Source organism: Oncorhynchus kisutch, linkage group LG17, assembly GCF_002021735.2.
Source record: "Oncorhynchus kisutch isolate 150728-3 linkage group LG17, Okis_V2, whole genome shotgun sequence".
In the NCBI taxonomy this organism is placed as follows: domain Eukaryota; kingdom Metazoa; phylum Chordata; class Actinopteri; order Salmoniformes; family Salmonidae; genus Oncorhynchus; species Oncorhynchus kisutch.
In genome coordinates, this window is record NC_034190.2 from 58,134,690 (window position 1) to 58,158,860 (window position 24,171).

General features: G+C 46.9%; 1 protein-coding gene across 3 annotated transcripts in view; it reads left to right on the top strand.

The window, feature by feature from the left end:
- Positions 1-24,171, top strand: part of lamb2 (laminin, beta 2 (laminin S)) — a 48,705-nt gene that overhangs the window by 12,137 nt on the left and 12,397 nt on the right. For all 3 annotated transcript variants that reach the window (XM_031794164.1, XM_031794165.1, XM_020506316.2), the window contains 14 exons: positions 11,511-11,680; positions 11,833-11,968; positions 14,399-14,472; positions 15,254-15,442; positions 15,658-15,721; positions 18,666-18,865; positions 19,030-19,150; positions 19,303-19,491; positions 19,742-19,921; positions 20,121-20,233; positions 20,782-20,861; positions 20,959-21,094; positions 21,204-21,362; positions 23,900-24,027. In XM_031794164.1, the coding sequence (XP_031650024.1) occupies positions 11,511-11,680; positions 11,833-11,968; positions 14,399-14,472; positions 15,254-15,442; positions 15,658-15,721; positions 18,666-18,865; positions 19,030-19,150; positions 19,303-19,491; positions 19,742-19,921; positions 20,121-20,233; positions 20,782-20,861; positions 20,959-21,094; positions 21,204-21,362; positions 23,900-24,027 (1,939 nt within the window). The remainder of the gene's footprint in view (positions 1-11,510; positions 11,681-11,832; positions 11,969-14,398; positions 14,473-15,253; positions 15,443-15,657; positions 15,722-18,665; positions 18,866-19,029; positions 19,151-19,302; positions 19,492-19,741; positions 19,922-20,120; positions 20,234-20,781; positions 20,862-20,958; positions 21,095-21,203; positions 21,363-23,899; positions 24,028-24,171) is intronic.

Below are 24,171 nucleotides of genomic sequence, written 5' to 3' on the forward strand. Positions count from 1 at the left end.
TATCCACCAGTAATAATAATATGCATATATTCCCATCTGGGAAAGAGTAGGAGGCAGTTTACTCTGGGCACGCCTTTCATCCAAAAGTGAAAATGCTGTCCCCTAGCCCCAACAGGTTTTAACCAACTATGCTATTTTGTTTGTTTTTCAGCATTGTTTGTAACTTATTTTGTACATAATGTTGTTGCTGTTGTTGGACATCAGAACTGCGATCACTCAGCCCAAATTGGACAAAAAGTTTTTCTTCATTGAGTCGGATGGGAGGGATATACTACAGACACCCGACCAGGCCCAGATCCCCGTCATTTGCTGGAGAAGGAAACTGAGATTTAGTGGAAAAAGATCAGGGTGCCTTGTTAGGATCAGGCGACGTTTGGCTAATCTGCCTTTGCCTTCTGTCCTGATAGCTAACCTTCAATCGCTGGAAAATAAAAGGGACGAACTGAAAGCACGTATATCCTACCAACGGGACATTAAAAACTGTAATATCTTATGTTTCCCCGAGTCGTGGCTAAACGACGACATTAAGAACATACAGCTGGCTGTCACGCCCTGGTCTTAGTATTTTGTGTTTATATATTTATTTGGTCAGGCCAGGGTGTGACATGGGGTTATTTTGTGTTGTGTTGTGGTATTGGGGGTTTTAGTAGGTATAGGGATTGTGGCAGAGTAGGGGTGTCTAGCATAGTCTATGGCTGCCTGAGGTTCTCAATCAGAGTCAGGTGATTCTGATTCTGATTGGGAACCATATTTAGGTAGCCTGGGTTTCACTGTGTGTTTGTGGGTGATTGTTCCTGTCTCAGTGTGTATGTATTCACCAGATAGGCTGTATAGGTTTTCACATTTCCGTTTGTTGTTTTTGTATTTGTTCGTATTTTTGTTCATTAAACATGTATCGAACTAACCACGCTGCATTTTGGTCCGACTCTCCTTCGACGGAAGAAAGCCGTAACAGAATCACCCACCACACCCGGACCAAGTGGCGTGGTAACAGGCAGCGACAGCAGAAACAGCGAAAGGAGGAGTGGACATGGGAAGACGTTTTGGATGGCAAAGGTTGTTACACTTGGGAGGAGATACTGGCTGGAAGAGATCGCCTCCCATGGGAACAGGTGGAGGCACTTAGGAGAGCAGAGGCAAGGAAACCCGAAAGTCAGCCCCAAAAATTTCTTGGGGGGGGGGGGCTCAGGGAGAGTGTGGCAGAGTCAGGGTTCAGACCTGAGCCAACTCCCCCTGTTTATCGTGAGGAGCAGCGATCAAAGGACTTCTGGACTTGGGAGGAAATATTGGACGGAAAAGGACCCTGGGCACAGCCTGGTGAATATCGACGCCCCAAAGAAGAACTGGAGGCGGGGAAAGCGGTGAGGCGCTGGTATGAAGAGGCAGCACAGCGACGCGGATGGAAGCCCGAGAGTCAGCCCCAAAAATGTATTGGGGGGGGGCTCACAGGGAGTATGGCTAAGCCAGGTAGGAGACCTGCGCTAACTTCCTGTGCTTACCGGGGGGCTAGAGAGACCGGGCAGGCACCGTGTTATGCTGTGGAGCGCACGGTGTCTCCAGTGCGGGTGCATAGCCCGGTGCGGTACATACCAGCTCTTCGTATTGGCCGGGCTAGAGTGGGCATCGAGCCAGGTAAGGTTGGGCAGGCTCGGTGCTCAAGAGCTCCAGTGCGCCTGCACGGTCCGGTCTATCCAGTGCCACCTCCACACACCAGTCCTCCGGTGGCAGCTCCCCGCACCAGGCTTCCTGTGCATGTCCTCTACCCAGTGCCAGCACCACGCACCAGGCCTTCAGTGCACCTCGCCTGTTTAGCGCAGCCAGAGCCTTCCTCCTCTCCTGCGCTACCGGAGTCTCCCGCCTGTTCAGCGCAGCCAGAGCCTTCCTCCTCTACAGCGCTGCCGGAGCCTCCCGCCTGTTCAGCGCAGCCAGAGCCTTCCTCCTCTCCAGCGCTGTCGGAGTCTCCCGCCTGTTTAGCGCTGCCAGAGCCTTCCTCCTCTCCAGCGCTGCCGGAGTCTCCCGCCTGTTCAGCGCAGCCAGAGCCTTCCTCCTCTACAGCGCTGCTGGAGTCTCCTGCCTGTTCAGCGCAGCCAGAGCTGCCAGCCTGCATGGAGCAGCCAGAGCTGCCAGTCTACATGGAGCAGCCAGAGCTGCCAGTCTGCATGGAGCAGCCAGAGCTGCCAGTCTGCATGGAGCAGCCAGAGCTGCCAGTCTGCATGGAGCAGCCAGAGCTGCCAGTCTGCATGGAGCAGCCAGAGCTGCCAGTCTGCATGGAGCAGCCAGATCCGCCAGTCAGCCAGGATCCGCCAGTCAGCCATGATCTTCCAGATCCGCCAGTCAGCCAGGATCCGCCAGTCAGCCAGGATCTGCCAGAACCACCAGCTAGCCAGGATCTGCCAGAGCCTATTACCTGCCTGAGTTTCCTCTCAGTACTGGGCTTCCTCTCAGTACTGGGCTTCCTCTCAGTGCTGAGCTTCCCCTCTATGCTGAGCTTCCCCTCTATGCTGAGCTTACCCTCTATGCTGAGCTTCCCCTCAGTGCTGAGCTTCCCCTCAGTGCTGAGCTACCCCTCAGTCCCGAGCTACCCCTCAGTCCCGAGCTACCCCTCAGTCCCGAGCTACCCCTCAGTCCCGAGCTACCCCTCAGTCCCGAGCTTCCCCTCAGTCCCGAGCTTCTACCTCAGTCCCGAGCTGCCCCTCAGTCCAGTGGGGCCCTTGGTGAGGGTTATTAGGCCTAGGTCGGCGGCGAGGGTCGCCAATCAAAGGACGCGTTACAGGGGGACTAAGACTTGGTTGGAGTGGGGTCCACGTCCCGAGCCGGAGCCGCCACCGTGGACAGACGCCCACCCGGACCCTCCCCTATGGGTTTTAGTGTGCGGCCGGGAGTCCGCACCTTGGGGGGGGGGGGGGGGTTCTGTCACGCCCTGGTCTTAGTATTTTGTGTTTATATATTTATTTGGTCAGGCCAGGGTGTGACATGGGGTTATTTTGTGTTGTGTTGTGGTATTGGGGGTTTTAGTAGGTATAGGGATTGTGGCAGAGTAGGGGTGTCTAGCATAGTCTATGGCTGCCTGAGGTTCTCAGTTGTCTCTGATTGGGAACCATATTTAGGTAGCCTGGGTTTCACTGTGTGTTTGTGGGTGACTCAGTGTGTATGTATTCACCAGATAGGCTGTATAGGTTTTCACGTTCCGTTTCTTGTTTTTGTATTTGTCGTGTTTATTTCATTCATTAAACATGTATCGAACTAACCACGCTGCATTTTGGTCCGACTCTCCTTCGACGGAAGAAAGCCGTAACACTGGCGGGTTATACACTATCGGCAGTATAGAACAGCAGCCTCTGGTAAAACACAGGGCGGAGGCCTATGCATATATGTAAGCAACAGCTGGTGCACGATATCTAAGGAAGTCTCAAGGTTTTGCTCACCTGAGGTAGAGTATCTCATGATAAGCTGTAGACCACCCTATCTACTGAGAGTCTTTATCTGTACTTTTTTAAACTGTCTACATACCACCACAGACTGATGCTGGCACTAAAACCACGCTCAATGAACTGTATACCGCCATAAGCAAACAGGAAAATGCTCATCCAGAGGCGGCGCTCCTAGTGGCCAGGGATTTTAATGCAGGGAAACTTAAATCAGTGTTACCTCATTTCTATCAGTATGTTAAAAAATTATAGACCACCTTTACTCCACACACAGAGATGTGTACAAAGCTCTCCCTCGCCCTCCATTTCGCAAATCTGACCATAATTCTATCCTCCTCATTCCTGCTTACATGCAAAAATTAAAGCAGGAAGCACCAGTGACTCGGCCTATAAAAAAGTGGTCATGTGAAGCAGATGCTAAACTACAGGACTGTTTTGCTAGCACAGGCTGGAATATGTTCCGGAATTTTTCAGATGGCATTGAGGAGTACACCACATCAGTCACTGGCTTTATCAATAAGTGCATCGAGGACGTCGTCCCCACAGTGACCGTACGTACATACCCCAACCAGAAGCCATGGATTACAGGCAACATTTGCTTTGAGCTAAAGGGTAGAGCTGTCGCTTTCAAGGAGTGGGACCCTAACCCAGAAGCTTATAAGAAATCCCGCTATGCCCTCCGATGAACCATCAAACAGGCAAAGAGTCAATACAGGACTAAGATCGAATCGTTATACACCGGCTCCGACGCACGTCGAATGTGGCAGGGCTTGCAAACTATTGCAGACTACAGTACAAAGGGAAGCACAGCCAAGAGCTGCCCAGTGACACGAGCCTACCAGACGAGCTAAATAACTTCTATGCTCGCTTCGAGGCAAGTAACACTGAAACATGCATGAGATCATCAGCTGTTCTGGACAACTGTGTGATCATGCTCTCCGCAGCCGAGGCCGCAGGGCCAGACAGATTACCAGGACGTGTACTCCGAGCATTCATGTCCAACTGGCAAGTGTCTTCACTGACATTTTCGACCTCTCCCTGTCTGAGTCCGGAATATCAACATGTTACAAGCATACCACCATAGTCCCTGTGCCCAAGAACACTAAGGTAACCTGCCTAAATGCCTACCGACCTGTAGCACTCACATCTGTAGCCATGAAATGCTTTGAAAGGCTGGTCATGGCTCACATCAACACCATTATCCCAGAAACCCTAGATTCACTCCAATTTACATACCGCACCAACAGATCCACAGATGATGCAATCTCTATTGCACTCCACACTGCCCTTTCACACCTGGACAAAAGGAACACCTATGTGAGAATGCTATTCATTGACGACAGCTCAGCTTTCAACACCATAGATCCCTCAAAGCTCATCACTAAGCTAAAGATGCTGGGACTAAACGTCTCCCTCTGCAACTGGATCCTGGACTTCCTGACGGGCCGCCCCCAGGTGGTAAGGGTAGGTAACAACACATCCGCCATGCTGATCTTCAACACGGGGGCCCCTCAGGGGTGCGTGCTCAGTTCCCTCCTGTACTCCCTGACTGCATGGCCAGGCACGACTCCAACACCATCATTAAGTTTGCTGATGACACAACATTGGTAGGCCTGATCACCGACAATGATGACACAGCCTATAGGGACCTGACCGTGTGGTTCCAGGACATCAACCTCTCCCTCAACATGATCAAGACAAAGGAGATGATTGTGGACTAAAGGAAAAGGAGGACCAAGCACGCCCCCATTCTCATTGAGGGGGTTGTAGTGGAGCAGTTTGAGAGCTTCAAGTTCCTTGGCATCCACATCACCAACAAACTAACATGGTCCAAGCACACCAAGACAGACATGAAGAGGGCATGACAAAACCTATTCCCCTCAGGAGACTGAAAAGATTTGGCATGGGTCCTCATCCTAAAAAGGTTTTGGAGCTGCACCATCGAGAGTATCCTGACAGGTTGCATCACCGCCTGGTGACCGCGGCCTCAGACCGCAAGGCACTACAGAGGGTAGTGCATACGGCCCAGTACATCACTGTGGCCAAGCTTCCTGCCATCCAGGATCTCTTTACCAGGCAGTGTCAGAGGAAGGCCCAGCCACCCTAGTCATAGACTAGTCTTGGTCCAAGAGGTTTCTACCCTCAAGCCATAAGTCCTGAACAGCTAATCAAGTGGCTATCCAGACTATTTGCATTGCCCCCCTCATTCTACGCAGTTGCTTCTCTGTTATTATCTATGCATATTCACTTTAATAACTCTCCCTACATGTACATATTACCTCAATTACCTTGACACCAGTTCTCCTGCACATTGACTCTGTACCGGTACCCCCTGTATATAGACCCGCTATTGTTATTTACTGCTGCTCTTTAATTATTTGTTGTTCTTATCTCTTGCCTTTTTTTAGGTTATTTCTTAAAACTGCATTGTTGGTTAAGGGCTTGTAAGTAAGCATTTCACTGTAAGGTCTAGACCTGTTGTATCCAGAATTCCATGCTGGAAGGGAGGAGAAGAAGGAGTAGAGAGTCACCCTTCTCTGGATGTGGGAGTATACAGATCATTAGAAGAGACCAGAGAGAGCGAGAGAGGAGGGAAAGAAAGGAGGATAGACCGAATGTAAACTAATTAGCAGGAGGGTTTAAAAATAAAAGTCTGTTGACTTTCTCCTGCCCTGTGGAGGATAGTTTGCTCTGGGCCAGTTCTATACTTATCTGTGTTCTCAAACACACACTCACAGTCAGGTCAGGTACTGTATGCCATGCAGGGATGTTTATCTGTCTGCAGTGCTATTCTGATTCTGTTCCCTCACGTCCCATGCAAGGTGCTCCAACAGCTCAAAATGCTGCCATCAACTATCCTAAAAGCAAGTGTTCTAGATGTACAGTAGCATCATCTCCAAAGCTGTCTTTTTTTGGCAGTAAAAATCTCCCTTTAATCTTCTATGAGTGTCTGTGTATTTGTGTACTGAATGTGAGTGTGTTTGTCTTCATGATTGGTTCCAGTGTTTACTCCTAGGAAGATGCTGAGAGCAGACTCTTTCTCGTCTCTGTCACCCAGTCAGATTGGAATGTGTTGTCTTGATGTCACATCGCCATCCCTCCTGTCTCTTTCCTAACACAAAGCAGTGACATGTCAAGTCCCTGTTCCTCTCACTATTGGGGACAATGACTGGGGGTCTCATTTTTTACAATCCTCCAGCTAAGCCTTCCTAGGAAAATAAAGTGGCAAAAATCTTTATTGAAAGTTGAGGAAAAGTAGAAGAAACAGAAGAAAGTAACTCGGTGGCAGACAGCTGTGTAACAACGTTGACAGGCACAGCCGTGTAACAAAGCTGACAGGCACAGCCGTGTAACAACGTTGACAGGCACAGCCGTGTAACAACGTTGACAGGCACAGCCATGTAACAACGTTGACAGGCACAGCCGTGTAACAACGTTGACAGGCACAGCCGTGTAACAACGTTGACAGGCACAGCTGTGTAACAAAGTTGACAGACACAGCTGTGTAACAAAGCTGACAGGCACAGCGGTGTAACAAAGCTGACAGGCACAGCAGTGGAACAATGTTGACAGGCACAGCTGTGTAACAAAGCTGACAGGCACAGCAGTGGAACAACGTTGACAGGCACAGCTGTGTAACAAAGCTGACAGGCACAGCAGTGGAACGAAGCTGACAGACACAGGAGTGTAAACAAAGCTGACAGACAAAGCAGTGTAACAAAGCTGACAGACACAGGAGTGTAACAAAGCTGACAGACACAGCAGTGTAACAAAGCTGACAGGCACAGCCATGTAACAAAGCTGACAGGCACAGCCTTGTAACAAAGCTGACAGGCACAGCCTTGTAACAAAGCTGACAGGCACAGCCTTGTAACAAAGCTGACAGGCACAGCCTTGTAACAAAGCTGACAGGCACAGCAGTGGAACAACGTTGACAGGCACAGCAGTGGAACGAAGCTGACAGGCACAGCCGTGTAACAAAGCTGACAGGCACAGCCGTGTAACAAAGCTGACAGGCACAGCCGTGTAACAAAGCTGACAGGCACAGCCGTGTAACAAAGCTGACAGGCACAGCCGTGTAACAAAGCTGACAGGCACAGCAGTGGAACAACGTTCACAGGCACAGCAGTGGAACGAAGCTGACAGGCACAGCAGTGGAACAACGTTGACAGGCACAGCAGTGGAACGAAGCTGACAGACACAGGAGTGTAACAACGTTGACAGACACAGCAGTGTAACAAAGCTGACAGTGGTGTTAATCCCATATCTCCAGAGTGTGCCAGGACAGGCAGTGGGGCTTCACATAGATGCTTATAGTACAGTACATACATACCACACTGACAGACAGAGAGAGAGAGAAAGACAGAGAAAATAGAGAGAAGATGAGAGAGCGAGACAATGGGAGAAAAAAGGGAGAGGGAGATTGAATGAAGAATCGAGAGAATTGTGAGAGAGAGGCAGTGAGGGAGAGAGGGGGTAAGAGAAAATCCCTCTCTCTTTGTGTAGTGGTCCAGGCCATTACAGAGAGATTAGCCTTGGCAAGGCTGAATGCAGAACAGAGAGGATGCTGGGAGCTGTCCAATCCAAACTCATTACACTTGTTTTGGGAAGAGATGGAAATAACTATTATTATACACATAATAAACCACATTAGTAGTGCATAGTGCAGTGGAGTTCCAGTCATAGCCCAGGGAAGAGGAGAGAATCACTCAAGATGGAACAGCATGTTGACTGAGATTTATAACGATGGTCAGTTTAGAGCACATTTAATGGATTTGATCTCCTTATTTCTGCTCAAAAGGGGAGGATGTTTCTTCTTGTTAGCATTATGTTCAACAGTTGACTTGTACAGCAGAATCTATTGTTTGTGGCTAAGCTCACTTGTGCAATCTCCTGGTATGTGGCTAGGCTAATACAACCTCTCCTGGTCTGTGGCTAGGCTAATACAACCTCTCCTGGTCTGTGGCTAGGCTAATGCAACCTCTCCTGGTCTGTGGCTAGGCTAATACAACCTCTCCTGGTCTGTGGTTAGGCTAATGCAACCTCTACTGGTCTGTGGCTAGGCTAATGCAACCTCTCCTGGTATGTGGCTAGGCTAATGCAACCTCTCCTGGTCTGTGGCTAGGCTAATAGAACCTCTCCTGGTCTGTGGCTAGGCTAATACAACCTCTCCTGGTCTGTGGCTAGGCTATTGCAACCTCTCCTGGTCTGTGGCTAGGCTAATACAACCTCTCCTGGTCTGTGGTTAGGCTAATGCAACCTCTCCTTGTCTGTGGCTAGGCTAATGCAATCTCTCCTGGTCTGTGGCTAGGCTAATACAACCTCTCCTGGTCTGTTGCTAGGCTAATACAACCTATCCTAGTCTGTGGCTAGGCTAATACAACCTCTGCTGGTATGTGGCTAGGCTAATACAACCTCTCCTGGTCTATGGCTAGGCTAATACGATCTCTCCTGGTCTGTTGCTAGGCTAATACAACCTCTCCTGGTCTGTTGCTAGGCTAATACAACCTCTCCTGGTATGTTGCTAGGCTAATACAACCTATCCTGGTCTGTGGCTAGGCTAATACAACCTCTGCTGGTATGTGGCTAGGCTAATACAACTCCTGTTCTGTGGCTAAGCAAATAAAAACCTATCCTGGTCTGTGGCTAGGCTTTATTAGCTCGGAGGTACGCCCCCCTCTCAGCTGATCAGCCTGCATTCCTCACTGCCTGTCCATGTATGGGTAAGAGGAGAGAATGGCAGAGAGTAAGAGAGAGCTGCTGAGATGAGATGGACACACTGCTGCTTAGTCAACCATCCCTTTCCATCCTCTCTGGTTGAAATAAAACATTCCAAATATGCTCGTTATTAAAGCATCAAGTGGGAATTGAATTTGTTCAAACCAATTTCCATATGACTTACTTGACAGAAAGAGGGTGGTTAATCATCAAATAGGCTTACAGGTTCTCTTCTCATACGTTGTGCTTTGATCAAAATAACTCTCACCCTTAATAAATACTGAAATGAAATAAATACTTTCAGTTGACTGACGTTATAACTATATATAACCTGGTGAGCCAATCTTATTGTGTTCTGGAGGGACTGTGATGTCAATTCCCTCAGCCTCTGTCCAGGGACTGAGACAGGGGTATAGGATGTCTGTGAAAGCTCTCCAACAGAGACAGACAAGACAGAGACAAGATAAAAGAGTTTAGGAGAGGCCCTGAAATTATAGTCTGTACATCAGCCCTCTCTGCTCCCCCCCTTCCATCTCAGCTCTCTCTTTATACACACCTTTGAGTGTGTGCCAACGACCAAAATAGATATCATGTTGCTATGTCACTACAGAGGCTTTGTATTTACTCATCGGCTTTCTCTCCATCTCTCGCTCTCTCTCCCCCCATCTCTCTCCCTCTCCCCCTCTCTCTTCCTTTTTCTTTTAACATCTCACTATTTCTTCTCTCTCTCTCCCCTCCTCTCTATATACCCCTCATGACTGAAGACTATGGCCTTTTCAGAAAAATAAGGAAAAGTTTCCTGTGCAGTTATGTCTCAGGCCATTTAGTTTGGTTTTGCTTTTTTTGTTTTAAAAAGCCTTGCTTATCTCTGTTCTTCTATTGTTAATTGGCTAAGTAATTGTTGAGGGCAGATTTTTGGGGTTACAGCATAATTACACAGGCCTAGCTTGATTTACCACAGAAGTTTCCTGGCAGCAGGAAAGGGAACTGAGATAACACTACTACAGCATTCAGATAACATGTCCTCCGTGTTGAGGTGATATCCTTACTCAAAGAAAAGTGTTTGGCATATTCCCATCATTGTCTGTGTACACAAATGCACTGTTGGCATAGGAAACATATGATCAAGACATTTTCGAAGATACAGTCATTATTATGTGTTGACTGAATACCAAGTGTATCACTGTGGTGTGTGTGTGTTTTTGTGAGTGTGAGTGTGTGTGTGTGTGGGTGTGTGTGTGTGTGTGTGTGTGTGTGTGTGTGTGTGTGTGTGTGTGTGTGTGTGTGTGTGTGTGTGTGTGTGTGTGTGTGTGTGTGTGTGTGTGTGTTCAGTGCCTAGCAGTGGTACCAGTGTGAGACTTGTCTGTATGCCAGGCAAACACAGGTTTCCTCTAGAGAGTGTCATGTTTTTGTTGATCGTCTCTGTGAAATCTCCTCAGGACTTTTCCTAGGACACTCACAATCCAAAGCTGTCCTAAAATCGTAATATGCAGCAGAATACGGAATGTTCATCCATTGTGTACGGATTTATTTCTGTTTGTGTTGCATGTTTTTGCTTCTTGTATCCATAGAGTGTCTTAGAAGCACCTGTTGTAGACAGACAGACAGACAGACAGACTCAGACAGACCGACCTCCCTGGCCCTGCTCTTTAGACTGAGTGTCTCCCCGTCCCACTGGCGCTTCACTAGGAATATATTTCAGGATGTTGACTGGACAGCTTGACGACTGTTGGGCTATTTTCAAACACCCCACACACAGTTCATCCATTGAGTCACACGCACACAAAAATGCATGCACAGACACACCCACACAAACTAACACAAAAAGACACACACAAGCTCACATGCTCACACGCACACCCATACACACATACTTTCCTGCTGTGCTGTCAGAACCTGACCTCGTTGACCTCCTAGTTGACCTTTGGGTTCGCTTCCAGATTTAGCGGCTGTAGGGCCCCATGTCAGGTCAATCGTTTTGGACTTCAGGAGAGAGAGGCACTGCTAACATATTCCCCCAAAAGATAATCTCTTTAAGTGTTTTTTCAACATTGTTACTCCTATTATTTAAACATTGACTGTTGAGCTGCAGGTGGGCTAGCAGCAGCTTTAGTTGGGCTCAGCTTTAGTCTCAGGATTAAATTTAGGCTTACTTCCTCTCTTGATGTCCTTTTCCTGTACTGATTAGAGTTTGTGGTAATGTCGTAGAAAGAGAGAGAGAGTGATTTGTTTTCTAAGACAGAGGAGTGATCCGTCTAGGGAAACCATTGTCTTTCTTTCTTCACTCTAAGTGACTGCAATAACATCCCCCTGCTGTGATGTTGTTTCCTGTCCTTAACCTCCTCTCCTTCCTCGCTTCTCCAGCCCTGGCATATGCCACTGCCCGGGAGCCAGACCACGCCCACGGCTGTACCCATGGCAGCTGTTACCCGGCAACAGGAGACCTGTTGGTGGGCCGTGAGAAGAGCCTGAAGGCATCATCTACATGCGGCTCCAGGAAGAAAGACCCCTACTGCATCGTCAGTCACTTACAGGTGTTTGTGTGTGTGTATGTGTGTGTGTGTGTGTGTGTGTGTGTGTGTGTGTGTGTGTGTGTGTGGGTCTCCAACATCCTCTCACTCCCCCTACCTCTCTCTGTCCTGAGCTTCTGTTCGACCTCTGACCTGTGTCACCCTTGACCCTGTAGGATGAGAAGAAATGTTTCCAGTGTGACTCTCGCCGCCCATATGATCCTGTCTACAACACCATCAGTCACCGCATTGAGAACGTCATCACAACGTTCAAACCACACCGCAAGAAGTCATGGTGGCAGTCGGAGAATGGTGAGAATTGAGATTGCATTCATAGAGGTTGCAATTATATCCATGTTTAAATAGTGAACCTTTGATTTTATGAGAATCAGTGTTAAAACAGATTTGTCATCTATTTGTGCCCCCTGCCTTCGGTTACATGACATACCCCCAACATGCAGCTGTCAGTGGTATGAACTCATACAGAATCCATATCATCCGTATTATTAGAGACCTAATCTTGGTTACTACTATTAATAACAGGTCTGTTCAGAGACCGAGAAAGAGAGGGGGGAGTGGAAGAGGGAGAGATCATGAGTGGATCATAAAAGGAAGCAGTAGTGAGAGGGTGAGATATGGGGGAGAGAGATGGGGCCGACGATCCTGGAAGCCACAGTGCGTCATTACAGTGAGTCCTGGTAGCTCTGTTCTGAAGGGCCTTCAAAGCCCAGAGGTCCATGGCCTCCATCACACTAAATCACCCTCTGTTCTCTGTAGTAGCCTACTTTACTCTGCCTGGACCGGACCCAGACCAGCCACAGGCCCACAGCTGTTTGTATGGGGATAATAACAGTGCAGGCTGTACCCTGGCACGTCAACAAAGGGAGGAACGAGAAAGAGAAGAGAGGAAAAGGAAAGGAGGGTGGGGAGGGAGGGAGGGAAGGGGTCAGAGGAAGATTGGGAGCCGGAGAGAAAGAGTGAGAGAAAGAGTGAGAGGGTGTACATTGAGGGAGGGATAGAAAATTAGATTTGGAGAATGGATTTCAAGACACCAGCTGAGCAATTCTCCTTCTTCATTGTTAATACAGAGCCCACATCACTGCAAACAAAAGCCCCATTTCAGGTCTATTTCTGAGTGATTGACTACTGTGGACCAGTATAGCACTGCCTGTACTCTATGTCGAACACTGAGAGGTGGGGGACAGGAAACAGTCACTATTTTTACTCCCAGTCTCCATGGCGTTTCTAGCAGGGCTTTAGAGTATGTGACATGGAGCACAGTGGGCTGCTTGTGCTACATGTGTGTAGACCACTGTCCCTGTGTCCCTCTGGTGTGAGGCCCCTTCCTTCACTTAGTTCCTTAAGGGCTTGGAGTGGAAGGCTAGGTTGGGTGGGTATCTTATCCACTGTTCTGTAGAGCAGCTTGTGCCACTTCTACTCTGTTTGAAGTGGCACCAAGTAGGCTACTAGAAGGATGTGCGAGTGGGTTGGTTCCGTTAGTAGAGTGTACCAGTTACTAATTGCTCTCCGTTAGCCAAGCCTCACAACAGCGGTGATGGGAGATACACAAATTAAACTATTTGCTGTGACCCCTCTCCCACTCTCCAGTTCTATGTTTCCCTTCCTTTGCCCTTTCCCTCTCTTTGCTTCTCTCTCCTCCTCATTCTTCCTCTCCCTCTCCTCCAACGTGACTCCTTGGCTCTAGCACACCCTGCCTCTCCTTTCCCCTGCCTCCGTTTCCTTCCTGATTAGCCTTTCATTAAGGAGTGCAGGTTATGGTTCACAGCCTACAGCACAGACCCAATGGCCGAAATCCAGTTTGACCTCTTTACTCACCAATGTGTCTCTGTGTGTATTTACACTGTGTGTGTGTCAGGTTGGTTTATGATTGCATGAATCTTCAGAAGATTTGTGAGACTCTCTCTCTGTTATTTCCAGTCTTTTTTATTTTATTGTGTTACCTTTCCACAGGCCTGGCTCCCATCACACCACACCACAGCCTGCCTGAGGGGTAGATAGCTAGTGATGTTAATGTTGAGGTGCCAACCCCGGAAGCTGTACTCTGTCATTACCTCTCTCATTTTTTCATGTGCAGAGTTACGAATTTTACTGTTGTCTTCCTGCTGTTTGTATTCACTTCAGACTACATTTGGAGATGGGGAAAGGATCCTCAAACACTTAGCTTTATGAGCATGTGTTTAGGGTGTTCTCAGAGATTTCCCTTTGAGCTACGTTGTGGCATATAGACATTTCTGACGGGACTATTTACTGTGGTTATTATGTTATTTATATAGTGTAGCAGTTTAATGTTCCAACTGCTAGAAGGGGACATGCTCCCTGAGCATAAGGCAGAACCCCCTACACTACTATTGGAACTTAAGACTTCTTCTCTACCAATTCATTGTGAATAATGGGCCAACTCGAGTGGTTCTTAAGGATGGATCATGCTCAGGAAGTGTGTGGGATTACCCATGTGGACGACCACATCTCCAGCCAAGACGAGAATGCCTTTTTCCTGTTCAGATGCCATTACTCAAGCCAAGAGACGGACAGGGGCTTCCCTCACAGCTGGTAGTTGAGTTATCACTGGTGAAAACACGGGTTTGCATTTCCTGTAACAGACAGATTGACAGGTTGATTGAGTGCATACATTATAGATGTAATAGCAACAACATAAAGCTTGACATGCACTCTCTCATGCTTTCTCTCTCTCTCCCTCCATCCCTCTCGTTTTGTCTTCAGGAAAGCCTGATGTCTTCATTCAGCTGGACCTTGAGGCAGAATTCCATTTTACTCATCTTATCATGATCTTCAAGGTTAGACATAGAGAACTAAGTAAACCTTTAGACCAGGGGTCTCCAACTTTTTCTATCATGACAGCTACTTAATAAACATGTCACGAGCTATGGCTCTTTAGTGTACAAGAGAAAGTAGTGCACTGTATTGTCTGTCAATATACCTGGTAAAATCATGGTTGATAAACAACTAACGGGGCCCTATAAAATCTGTTATTTTTTCCCAAAATTATGTTTTATATTTTCCCAAAGGATGTTTTGTTTTGTATTACAGTTATTCATAGAGAAACAGCGAAATTGGATGTTCTGAGTTGATATCAATGCTTAAATCACATCAGAATACTTTGTCTAATTCCCCTTTTTTCCATTTCTGTCAACCCACAAGATGGTTATCATATCAACTGGCTACACATGGAGTGATGGACAAACGCCTGCACCACACAGACAGAAAGAGGCAATATTGCTGGAAATTAATTGGCAGATAGTGTTAGGTTGGTCTTTTTAAGCCATTAGTGGCTAACCAGGGGTGGGATAATGTCAATGTTCAGTTAGTTAGATAGTAGCTTGGAGCTTATGGTGTCGGGATACTTGTGAGATGTGTTTATGACAGTTTGTGGTGGAACACGTGAAAATTGCATGTACTTTCAGAATTGTTTGGCGAGCTACTCATATGTGGTAGCTCACGATCAACTTGTTGGAGACCCCTGCCTTAAACAGTGTGTCAAATCTATGCAGTATATAACAATGTTCTGTGTCTTCAAATGAGCAACTACACACATCACATCCCTCTCCTGGCACACAGACATTTCGCCCAGCAGCCATGGTGATTGAGCGATCGGCAGATTTTGGACGTAACTGGCAGGTGTACCGCTACTTTGCCTACGACTGTGCCTCGGTCTTCCCCGGGGTATCTAAGGGACCCCTACGCAAAGTAGACGACGTCATCTGTGAGTCGCGCTACTCTGACATCGAGCCGTCCACAGAGGGAGAGGTGAGTCTGATAGTTAAGAGGGATTTATCCCTAGCCAATGACCACAAGACATTGGAAAGATGTTGAAAATTCTTAGTTTTGGTTTTAAAGACATTTGTTTGAATAGATATTGAAAATGTGTCATTTCAATGTGTTGTGCTCACTAGGTTACTACAGTTGTACACATACATTAAAATGGCATTCAACCACCTGTCCTGTCCCTCTTTTTCCTCCAGGCAATCTACAGAGTTCTGGACCCTGCCATCCACATTGAGGACCCCTACAGCCCCAACATTCAGAGTAAGATACACTCACCAGTCACCACAACTAGCAACCACTTCCCCCCCATGTTAAGCCAAACTCACACCGCTGACATGATACAGCGACTGCCACCCTACCGTATAATTTCAGCACAACACCTAAACAGAATGGCACATGACAGTCTGCACGGGATATGAAAACCAGCTGCTCTCTCTCCCCCACACTTGTTGTCCCTTCTATTTTGACTGGTATGACTTCACTGTTTCCCCAGGAGTAAGAGCAGCCTTCCCTAAGTAGTGACAGGGGAGGTTCTGTTCTTAATAAAACCAAGGTATGGATTGACCCGGACCCTTAAACTGGATGTTCCATGTTGTCCAGACAGACACTCTGAATGAGTAGCTAGCACACTGCCATGCTCATTACTGCCCTGCACTTGTTTAAGGAAACCTTAGACTGTGTCACTCATTAGTGCACCCTTAAGGTACATCTAATGGGAGCTCTCAAATCAAAATGTATTTGTCACATGCGCAGAATACAACAGGTGTAGTAGACATTACAGTGAAATTCTTACTTACAAGCCCTTAACAAACATCGCAGTTTTAAGTGTTAAGTAAAACATTTTTTTGAGATAAGTAAAAAACAAATAATTAAAGAGCAGCAGTAAAATAACAATAGCGAGGCTATATACAGGAGGTACTGGTACAGAGTCAATGTGCGGGGTCACAGGTTAGTCGAGGTAATTGATGTAATATGTACATGTAGGTAGAGGTAATGTAATGAATACTCAGGGAGAAAAAGGTGTAGTCACGCACAGAGCACAGCAGATGTTTATCAAGCCTTCGCAGAAATCATGGCCACAGGCAGGCAATGGTCAAACACAGGTATGCAGTCAAAAACAAACAATAACTCACAACCATGTAAACAGAAAGAAGTGAACTAAATAGGGAGCTGATGAGACCAGGTGAGAAATGAACACAGGTGAAATCAATGAACAAAAATGAAAGACAGGGCTACAGTCCAGAACACAAAGAAACAGGGCTACGTTCAAGAACACAAAGAAACAGGGCTACGTTCCAGAACACAAAGAAACAGGGCTACGTTCCAGAACACAAAGAAACAGGGCTACGTTCCAGAACACAAAGAAACAGGGCTACGTTCCAGAACACAAAGAAACAGGGCTACGTTCCAGAACACAAAGAAACAGGGCTACGTTCCAGAACACAAAGAAACAGGGCTACGGTCCAGAACACAAAGAAACAGGGCTACGTTCCAGAACACAAAGAAACAGGGCTACGTTCCAGAACACAAAGAAACAGGGCTATGTTCCAGAACACAAAGAAACAGGGCTACGTTCCAGAACACAAAGAAACAGGGCTACGTTCCAGAACACAAAGAAACAGGGCTACGTTCCAGAACACAAAGAAAAAGAACACAAGGTTGACTAAGAAAAGAAAAGCAGAACCTTACAGGTAAAGTGACTATGCATTGTTTGACAGAGAGACACATTTTGAGGGGGATTAGTAATTAAAGTGCTGAAACCTGATGTGTTCCTGCTGTAAAGGAGGCAGTTGAATCTGCTAGTGTGCCACAGAATATCGACATGGAGGGAGGATGTCTGAGAGGAGGGAGTTAAAATGAAGCCTGGATGTCGGGTGTATACCGTTACAGAATGCCTATGGTTTAGTTTGAGCACTTTCCCATGCAGAGCTCATCCACAGCTAGTGAGTTTAAAGATGGACGGCTCTGTCCTGATAGAGGTAATCCTGTCAGGGAAGTTGGGGGAGCTGTTAGCAGGAGGTACATTAGTATGTTAATAATAACAATGAAAGGACTTTACCAGTGGCTTGACTGATACTCAGAAGAGTTGGACATGGCATATTGTGGCCCTGGCAACAGCCTGATATTCCCCAAAGTCCTGTGGAACAGTGGAACTTATTGTCCCACTGGTTTGTGAGAAAGGGAGTGGTGTTTTGCCTGTCAAGGTCTAGAGAACAGGGCCCTTCTGTGTGTGAGAAAGGATACGCTCAGATAACAGAGGCCAGGAGTACTGATAGGGCCCGGATTTGAGGCTGCTCTGCCGCTCTGCTGCTCTGCCGAGTCAAATGAAGGTAGGTAATGGAAGTAACCACACAAAGAATACTAAGTGTTTCTTAGGAGTACAGTGAATGTAGCCGCCCCAAAACACAGCTTTTTCGCATAGAGGTGTGACTTGTTCTCCATTTGTTTGTGTTGAAACACTGTGTGGAGAGAGATAAGCACTAAGTGGAGAGAGAGAGAGTGCTGATTGATTCCACATGCTGTCTGCAGCGCATCTCTCTCTAGTCTGTAGGGGTAAGATGAGCCATTGGAGAAAATCAGTTTTTTTGGACCTAACTTGCTTTCCACTCTTCCATGTGGTTTCTTTCTTCATAGACTCCATGAAGTGATGACCTCTTCATAAATATTTGGTCAAATGATACATTTTGTGTATTGTTTCCTAGTGAAAAGCTGGAACGTGACTGACAGCAGGGAATGTTCTGTGCACAGTAGCAACCTACCGCCCTTCTGTGAGAGTTTATCAGTGTGCGTCCCAAATGGCACCCTATTCTCTTTCTAGTGCACTACTGTTGACCAGGGCACATAAGGCTCTGGTCAAAAGTAGTGCAGTATTTAGGAAATAGGGTACCATTTGGGACGCAACTCAAGTCTCCTAACAACACCCTCCATGCCCCTTTCAGTCTGCCCTTATTCCCCCCCCCCCCCCCCCCCCGGCCCCCTTCAGCGATGTCATGCTCGGCTGGCCTTGACTTCTTCCTTTTACGGGGGAGAGTGTCTCTGCTTATGTCTGTGGTGGGGGTTGGGGTTAATAGATAATTAATGGTGTATCTGGAACCTTACCTTTTGACTTTGAAGTATTCATTTGGATGTTCAAATAGCTTGTTGTATATCTCCTAATCTCTCTGCCCCCCCCCTTCCTCTCTTCTCCTCCTCTTGCATCCTGAAGACCAGCTGAAGATCACTAACCTGCGTGTGAACTTCACCAAGCTGCACACTCTGGGAGATAACCTGCTGGACTCCCGCGTGGAGATCAAGGAGAAGTACTACTATGCCATGTACGAGCTGGTCGTCCGCGGCAACTGCTTCTGCTATGGCCACGCCTCCGAGTGTGCCCCCATCGATGGGATCAAGGATGAGGAGGGCATGGTGAGTAAGGGGACACAGAACTGCCCTTATTTTTATGGAGGAAGACTGCCCTATATAGATTGCTGTGTATGAAAGCAGAGGCATCTGTGCAGAGGGGAGTTAGAATGGGAGGTTTTGTTTAGAATTCTCTGTGATTTGTGTAATTCAGCCTCCCTGTCCCCCAGGTCCATGGGAGATGTGTCTGCAAGCACAACACGAAGGGTCTGAATTGTGAGCTGTGTGATGACTTCCATAGTGACATGCCCTGGAGACCGGCTGAGGGACGCAACACCAACGCCTGCAAGAGTGAGTGGTGGTGTACCACACCATAACAAGAAACGTCTCTTACTCCTCTCCTAACATCACTGATTATTATTATGAACACACCAGTCATAGGTCATAATCAAAGGAATGAGAATCTTGATTATGTTGTTATCTGTACCCTTGGTCTCTCATAGAATGTAACTGTAACGGCCACTCCAACCAGTGTCACTTTGACATGGCGGTTTACTTGGCCACGGGCAATGCCGGCGGTGGCGTCTGTGACCACTGTCTCCACAACACCATGGGACGCAACTGTGAGATGTGTAAACCATTTTACTACAAGGACCTCAGTAGGGACATCAGAGACCCCGGGGTCTGTACTGGTGAGTAGAGGGTGTCGACCGTTTCTCAGAACTGGGGTACAGGAACTGTGTGTGTATTTCTCACATTATCATACTGTGTATGAGTGAAGGCATAGTTATGTACGTGTACAGGTTATTTTCACGTTTGAAACCCTGGTACCACTTTATGTCCATTAGATGTGAGTGTGTACATGTTTTCCAGGTAGTACGTACTACTCTATGGTTACGTTTGTTAAGTTTAACAGGATGTTTGTTGTCTTCCTTCTACCAGCCTGTGACTGTGATCCTGATGGTTCCCTGAATGGGGGCATCTGTGACGGGCATGACGAGCCATCCCTGGGCATGATCGCTGGACAGTGCCGCTGTAAGGACCACGTGGAAGGGCATCGCTGTGACAAATGCAAGTCTGGCTTCTTTGGCCTGAGTGCAGCAAACCCCCGCGGCTGCCAACGTGAGTGGAGAGGAGCACAATCATGAATCATTCTAACAAATTGAACTGATTGTAGTCCAAATGACCCTCATTTTGTGTGGTTGTTATGTTAGAGATTTTGGAGCAATCTTTTGTTAATCTCTCTCAGTGCTTTGAATAAAATCATGTGCCACATTTCTGTGTTCCCATGCCCCTATAATTCCTGCTCTGCCCCCCTCAGCCTGCCAGTGTGACCCCAGGGGTACTGTTTCAGAGAGCCCAAAATGTGACCCTGTGAGCGGGGACTGCTTTTGCAAGCGACTGGTCACCGGACGCAGCTGTGACCTGTGTCTGGTAAGTCTCCAGGAGAGCCTCCCTCTCCTAACCATAACACACAGAGATTATCTCTCTCTCTCTCTTTCCATTCATTCATTCATTCATTCATTCATTCATTCATTCATACGTACATTCACATCCCCCTGTCACTCACATAACTTCCTTGCCGTGCCAGTAACAATACCCAGGAATGTAAAGCCCTGCTTGGGGCTTCATATCTAAATGTAGCCCAGGGATGTCAGGCCTCTCCGGTTGGTGTAGGTTACAGCATGCTACAAATGGTCAGCTGTAGTCCGGACTAAGTGGATCCTAAACTCTCATAAGCTGCATAAAGGCTTGTTTTAAAGTCATGAACAGACAACCACTATTTTGCACCCATAACTTAAGCTCTACCAGCCTGTACTTTGATAGGCAGCATGTATCTACAGTATCTCATTTTGGAGCTAGGAACACCTGGTTGAGGTATCTGAGTAGTTACCTATGATGTAAGGTCCAGTAAACCTGGCTGATGTCGTCAGGAATGTCATCTGTCTGGTGCTAACAGCTGCCTGTCTGTCTGCCCACAGCCAGAACACTGGGCACTGAGTCATGACATGAATGGCTGCAGAGACTGTGACTGTGATGTGGGCGGAGCCACAGATAACCAGTGAGTGACAGCGTGGCCGCGGGAAGATGTTTTGGGTTGGGGGTGCTGTCGACGGGTTACATGCTTACTGCATAGATTTCTTATGCGTCTTCCCCAGCTGCTCTATGGAGAATGGCCAGTGCCGCTGTCGTAGTCATATGATGGGCCGTCAATGTACCCAGGTGGAGTCTGGGTGGTACTTCATGGCTCTGGACCACTATACCTATGAGGCTGAGTTGGCCATATTGGGACAGGTAACTACTTCTTGTTATAGATAAGACTGGGGTGGACCCTTATTTGCATTGTTTGTACTGTCTATGTTTGACTTTGTGTGAATGCTTGATGGTATTTGTGTGTGTCCAGGGCTGCAGTGTGGAGCAGAGGGAGCACCAGCCTGGGCGCCCTGCCACCTGGACTGGCACTGGGTTTGCCAAGGTCCCAGAGGGCAGCAGCCTGGAGTTCTCCATCAACAACATCCCCTACTCCATGGAGTACGACCTCCTCATACGCTATGAGCCACAGGTTAGTGCCTAGTCACACACATACTGGGCTTGGGCGGTATTCAGATGTTCAAATCGTCATACCGTCCTTCTCTCATACCAGGATTTACGCTGTTACCAGCATAGCACACATGGGGGAGGTAAAACGCAAGAAAAGCCCTTGGGCCTCTATTACCAGAATGCTAACAAAATTTGCACAAAACGAATAGCGAAATCACGTAGATGCTAAATGCTAACGAGCGAAAACTAACATAAATTAATTGCAAAGACAGGCGAATCCAGCTCGTAAAGTTATACAAGCATAGCTAGTAGTAGTGTGGACATTTACAAGCTGAAGTGAAAGAGAGTAATTGCAAATGAAAAAAGTTGTGATGCATGCTTTTCGGAAGGAAGAGAGCGCTGTGGACTCACCAGCTCACCTTCTCCCGTTGTGCTGCTTACAAACAAACAGGGGACTGGCTCAACTGTTCTGGAGAACTATGGTAAGCTTCATCATTTAAAATAATGCGACAGGTGAAATGAAGAACGCAATCTGCTTTATATCCCTATTGCACAAGTTGACTGCAGATATTAAATAAAAAAAGTAGCTGCAAATGTTATATTTTATTGAAAAACATATGGTATATATGTAATGGGCCCTGGGTGTAGCTGGTGTAGAGAGTCAGGCGCAGGACAGCAGAAATGAGTAATCAAACGTACTTTACTCAAAAGGTAAAACATACAAAGTAACAAATCCACGTACACCATGACAGACTGAAAATACAAATAAACAATCACTCACAAAAACCATGGGGAGAACAGAGGGTTAAATAATGAACAGGTGATTGTGGGATTGAAAACAGGTGTGTGAAACAAAACAAATAAGTAAAAGTGGATCGGTGGTAGCTAGAAAGCCAGTGACGTCAACCGCCAAACGCCGCCCGAACAAGGAGACAATATATGGTATACCGCCCAAGCCTAACACATACACACATACAGTTGAAGTCGGAAGTTTATATACACCTTAGCCAAATACATTTAAACTCAGTTTTTCCACAATTCCTGACATTTAATCCTAGCAAAAATTCCCTGTCTTAGGTCAGTTAGGATCACCAATTTATTTTAAGAATGTGAAATGTCAGAATAACAGTAGAGATAATTTATTTCAGCTTTTATTTCTTTCATCACATTCCCAGTGGGTCAGAAGTTTACATACACTCAATTAGTATTTGGCAGCATTGCCTTTAAATTGTTTAACTTGGGTCAAAAGTTTTGGGAAGCCTTACACAAGCTTCCCACAATAAGTTGAATAAGTTGAATTTTGGCCCATTCCTCCTGACAGAGCTGGTGTAACTGAGTCAGGTTTGTAGGCCTCCTTGCACACGCTTTTTCAGTTCTGCACACAAATTTTCTATAAGATTGAGGTCAGGGCTTTGTGATGGCTACTCCAATACCTTGACATTGTTGTCCTTAAGCCATTTTGCCACAACTTTGTGAGTATGCTTGGGGTCATTGTCCATTTGGAAGACCCATTTGCGACCAAGCTTTAACTTCCGGACTGATGTCTTGAGATGTTGCTTCAATATATCAAAATAATTGATGCCATCTATTTTGTGAAGTGCACCAGTCCCTCCTGCAGAAAAGCACTCCCACAACATGATGCTGCCACCCCCGTGCTTCACAGTTGGGATGGTGTTCTTTCGCTTGCAAGCCTCCCCCTTTTTCCTCCAAGCATAACGAATGCAAACATAACGATGGTCATTATGACCAAACAGTTCTATTTTTGTTTCATCAGACCAGAGGACATTTCTCCAAAAAGTATGATCTTTGTCCCCATGTGCAGTTGCAAACCGTAGTCTGGCTTTTTTATGGCGGTTTTGGAGCAGTGGCTTCTTCCTTGCTGAGCGGCGTTTCACATTATATCGATATAGGACTTGTTTTTACTGTGGATATAGATACTTTTGTACCAGTTTCCTCCAGCATCTTCACAAGGTCCTTTGCTGTTGTTCTGGAATTGATTTGCACTTTTTGCACCAAAGTACATTCATCTCTAGGAGACAGAACGCGTCTCCTTTCTGAGCGGTATGACGGCTGTGCCGTCCCATGGTGTTTATGCTTGCGTACTATTGTTTGTATAGCTGAACATGGTACCTTCAGGCATTTGGAAATCGCTACCAAGGATGAACCAGACGTCTCACCCACTGGAATTGTGATACAGTGAATTATAAGTGAAATAATCTGTAAACAATCGTTGGAAAAATTACTTGTGTCATGCACGAAGTAGATGAACTAACCGAACTAAACTAAGTGGTTGACAAACTTATTTTAATGACTCCGACCTAAGTGTATGTAAACTTCAGACTTCAACTGTGCATACGTGTACACACACACACACACACACACACACACACACACACACACACACACACACACACACACACACACACACACACACACACACACACACACACACACACATATACACACACACACACACACACACTCCCCTCTGTTTTCTGGATGTGCACAGTGTGTAACTGTATATGACTGTTATTGTGGTGTGTGTGTGTCTTGTGTTAGATGCCACGGGACTGGGGGGAGGTCCGTGTGACGATCATTCGGCCAGGGCCCATTCCCACCAGCAGCCCTTGTGGAAACACCATCCCTGCAGACGACATGCTCACTGTGTCCCTGCCTGCAGGATCCAGGTGAGAAACTCACACACACCTCACTACGGAATATACAGTGCCCTTGTGTCTGGCTCAGGTGACGGTGATACACTTGTGTAATTGGATGTTACTACATGGTGAACTTTGCTTTTCCTAAAAGTTAGTATTTTCCTGTGTGGTGTG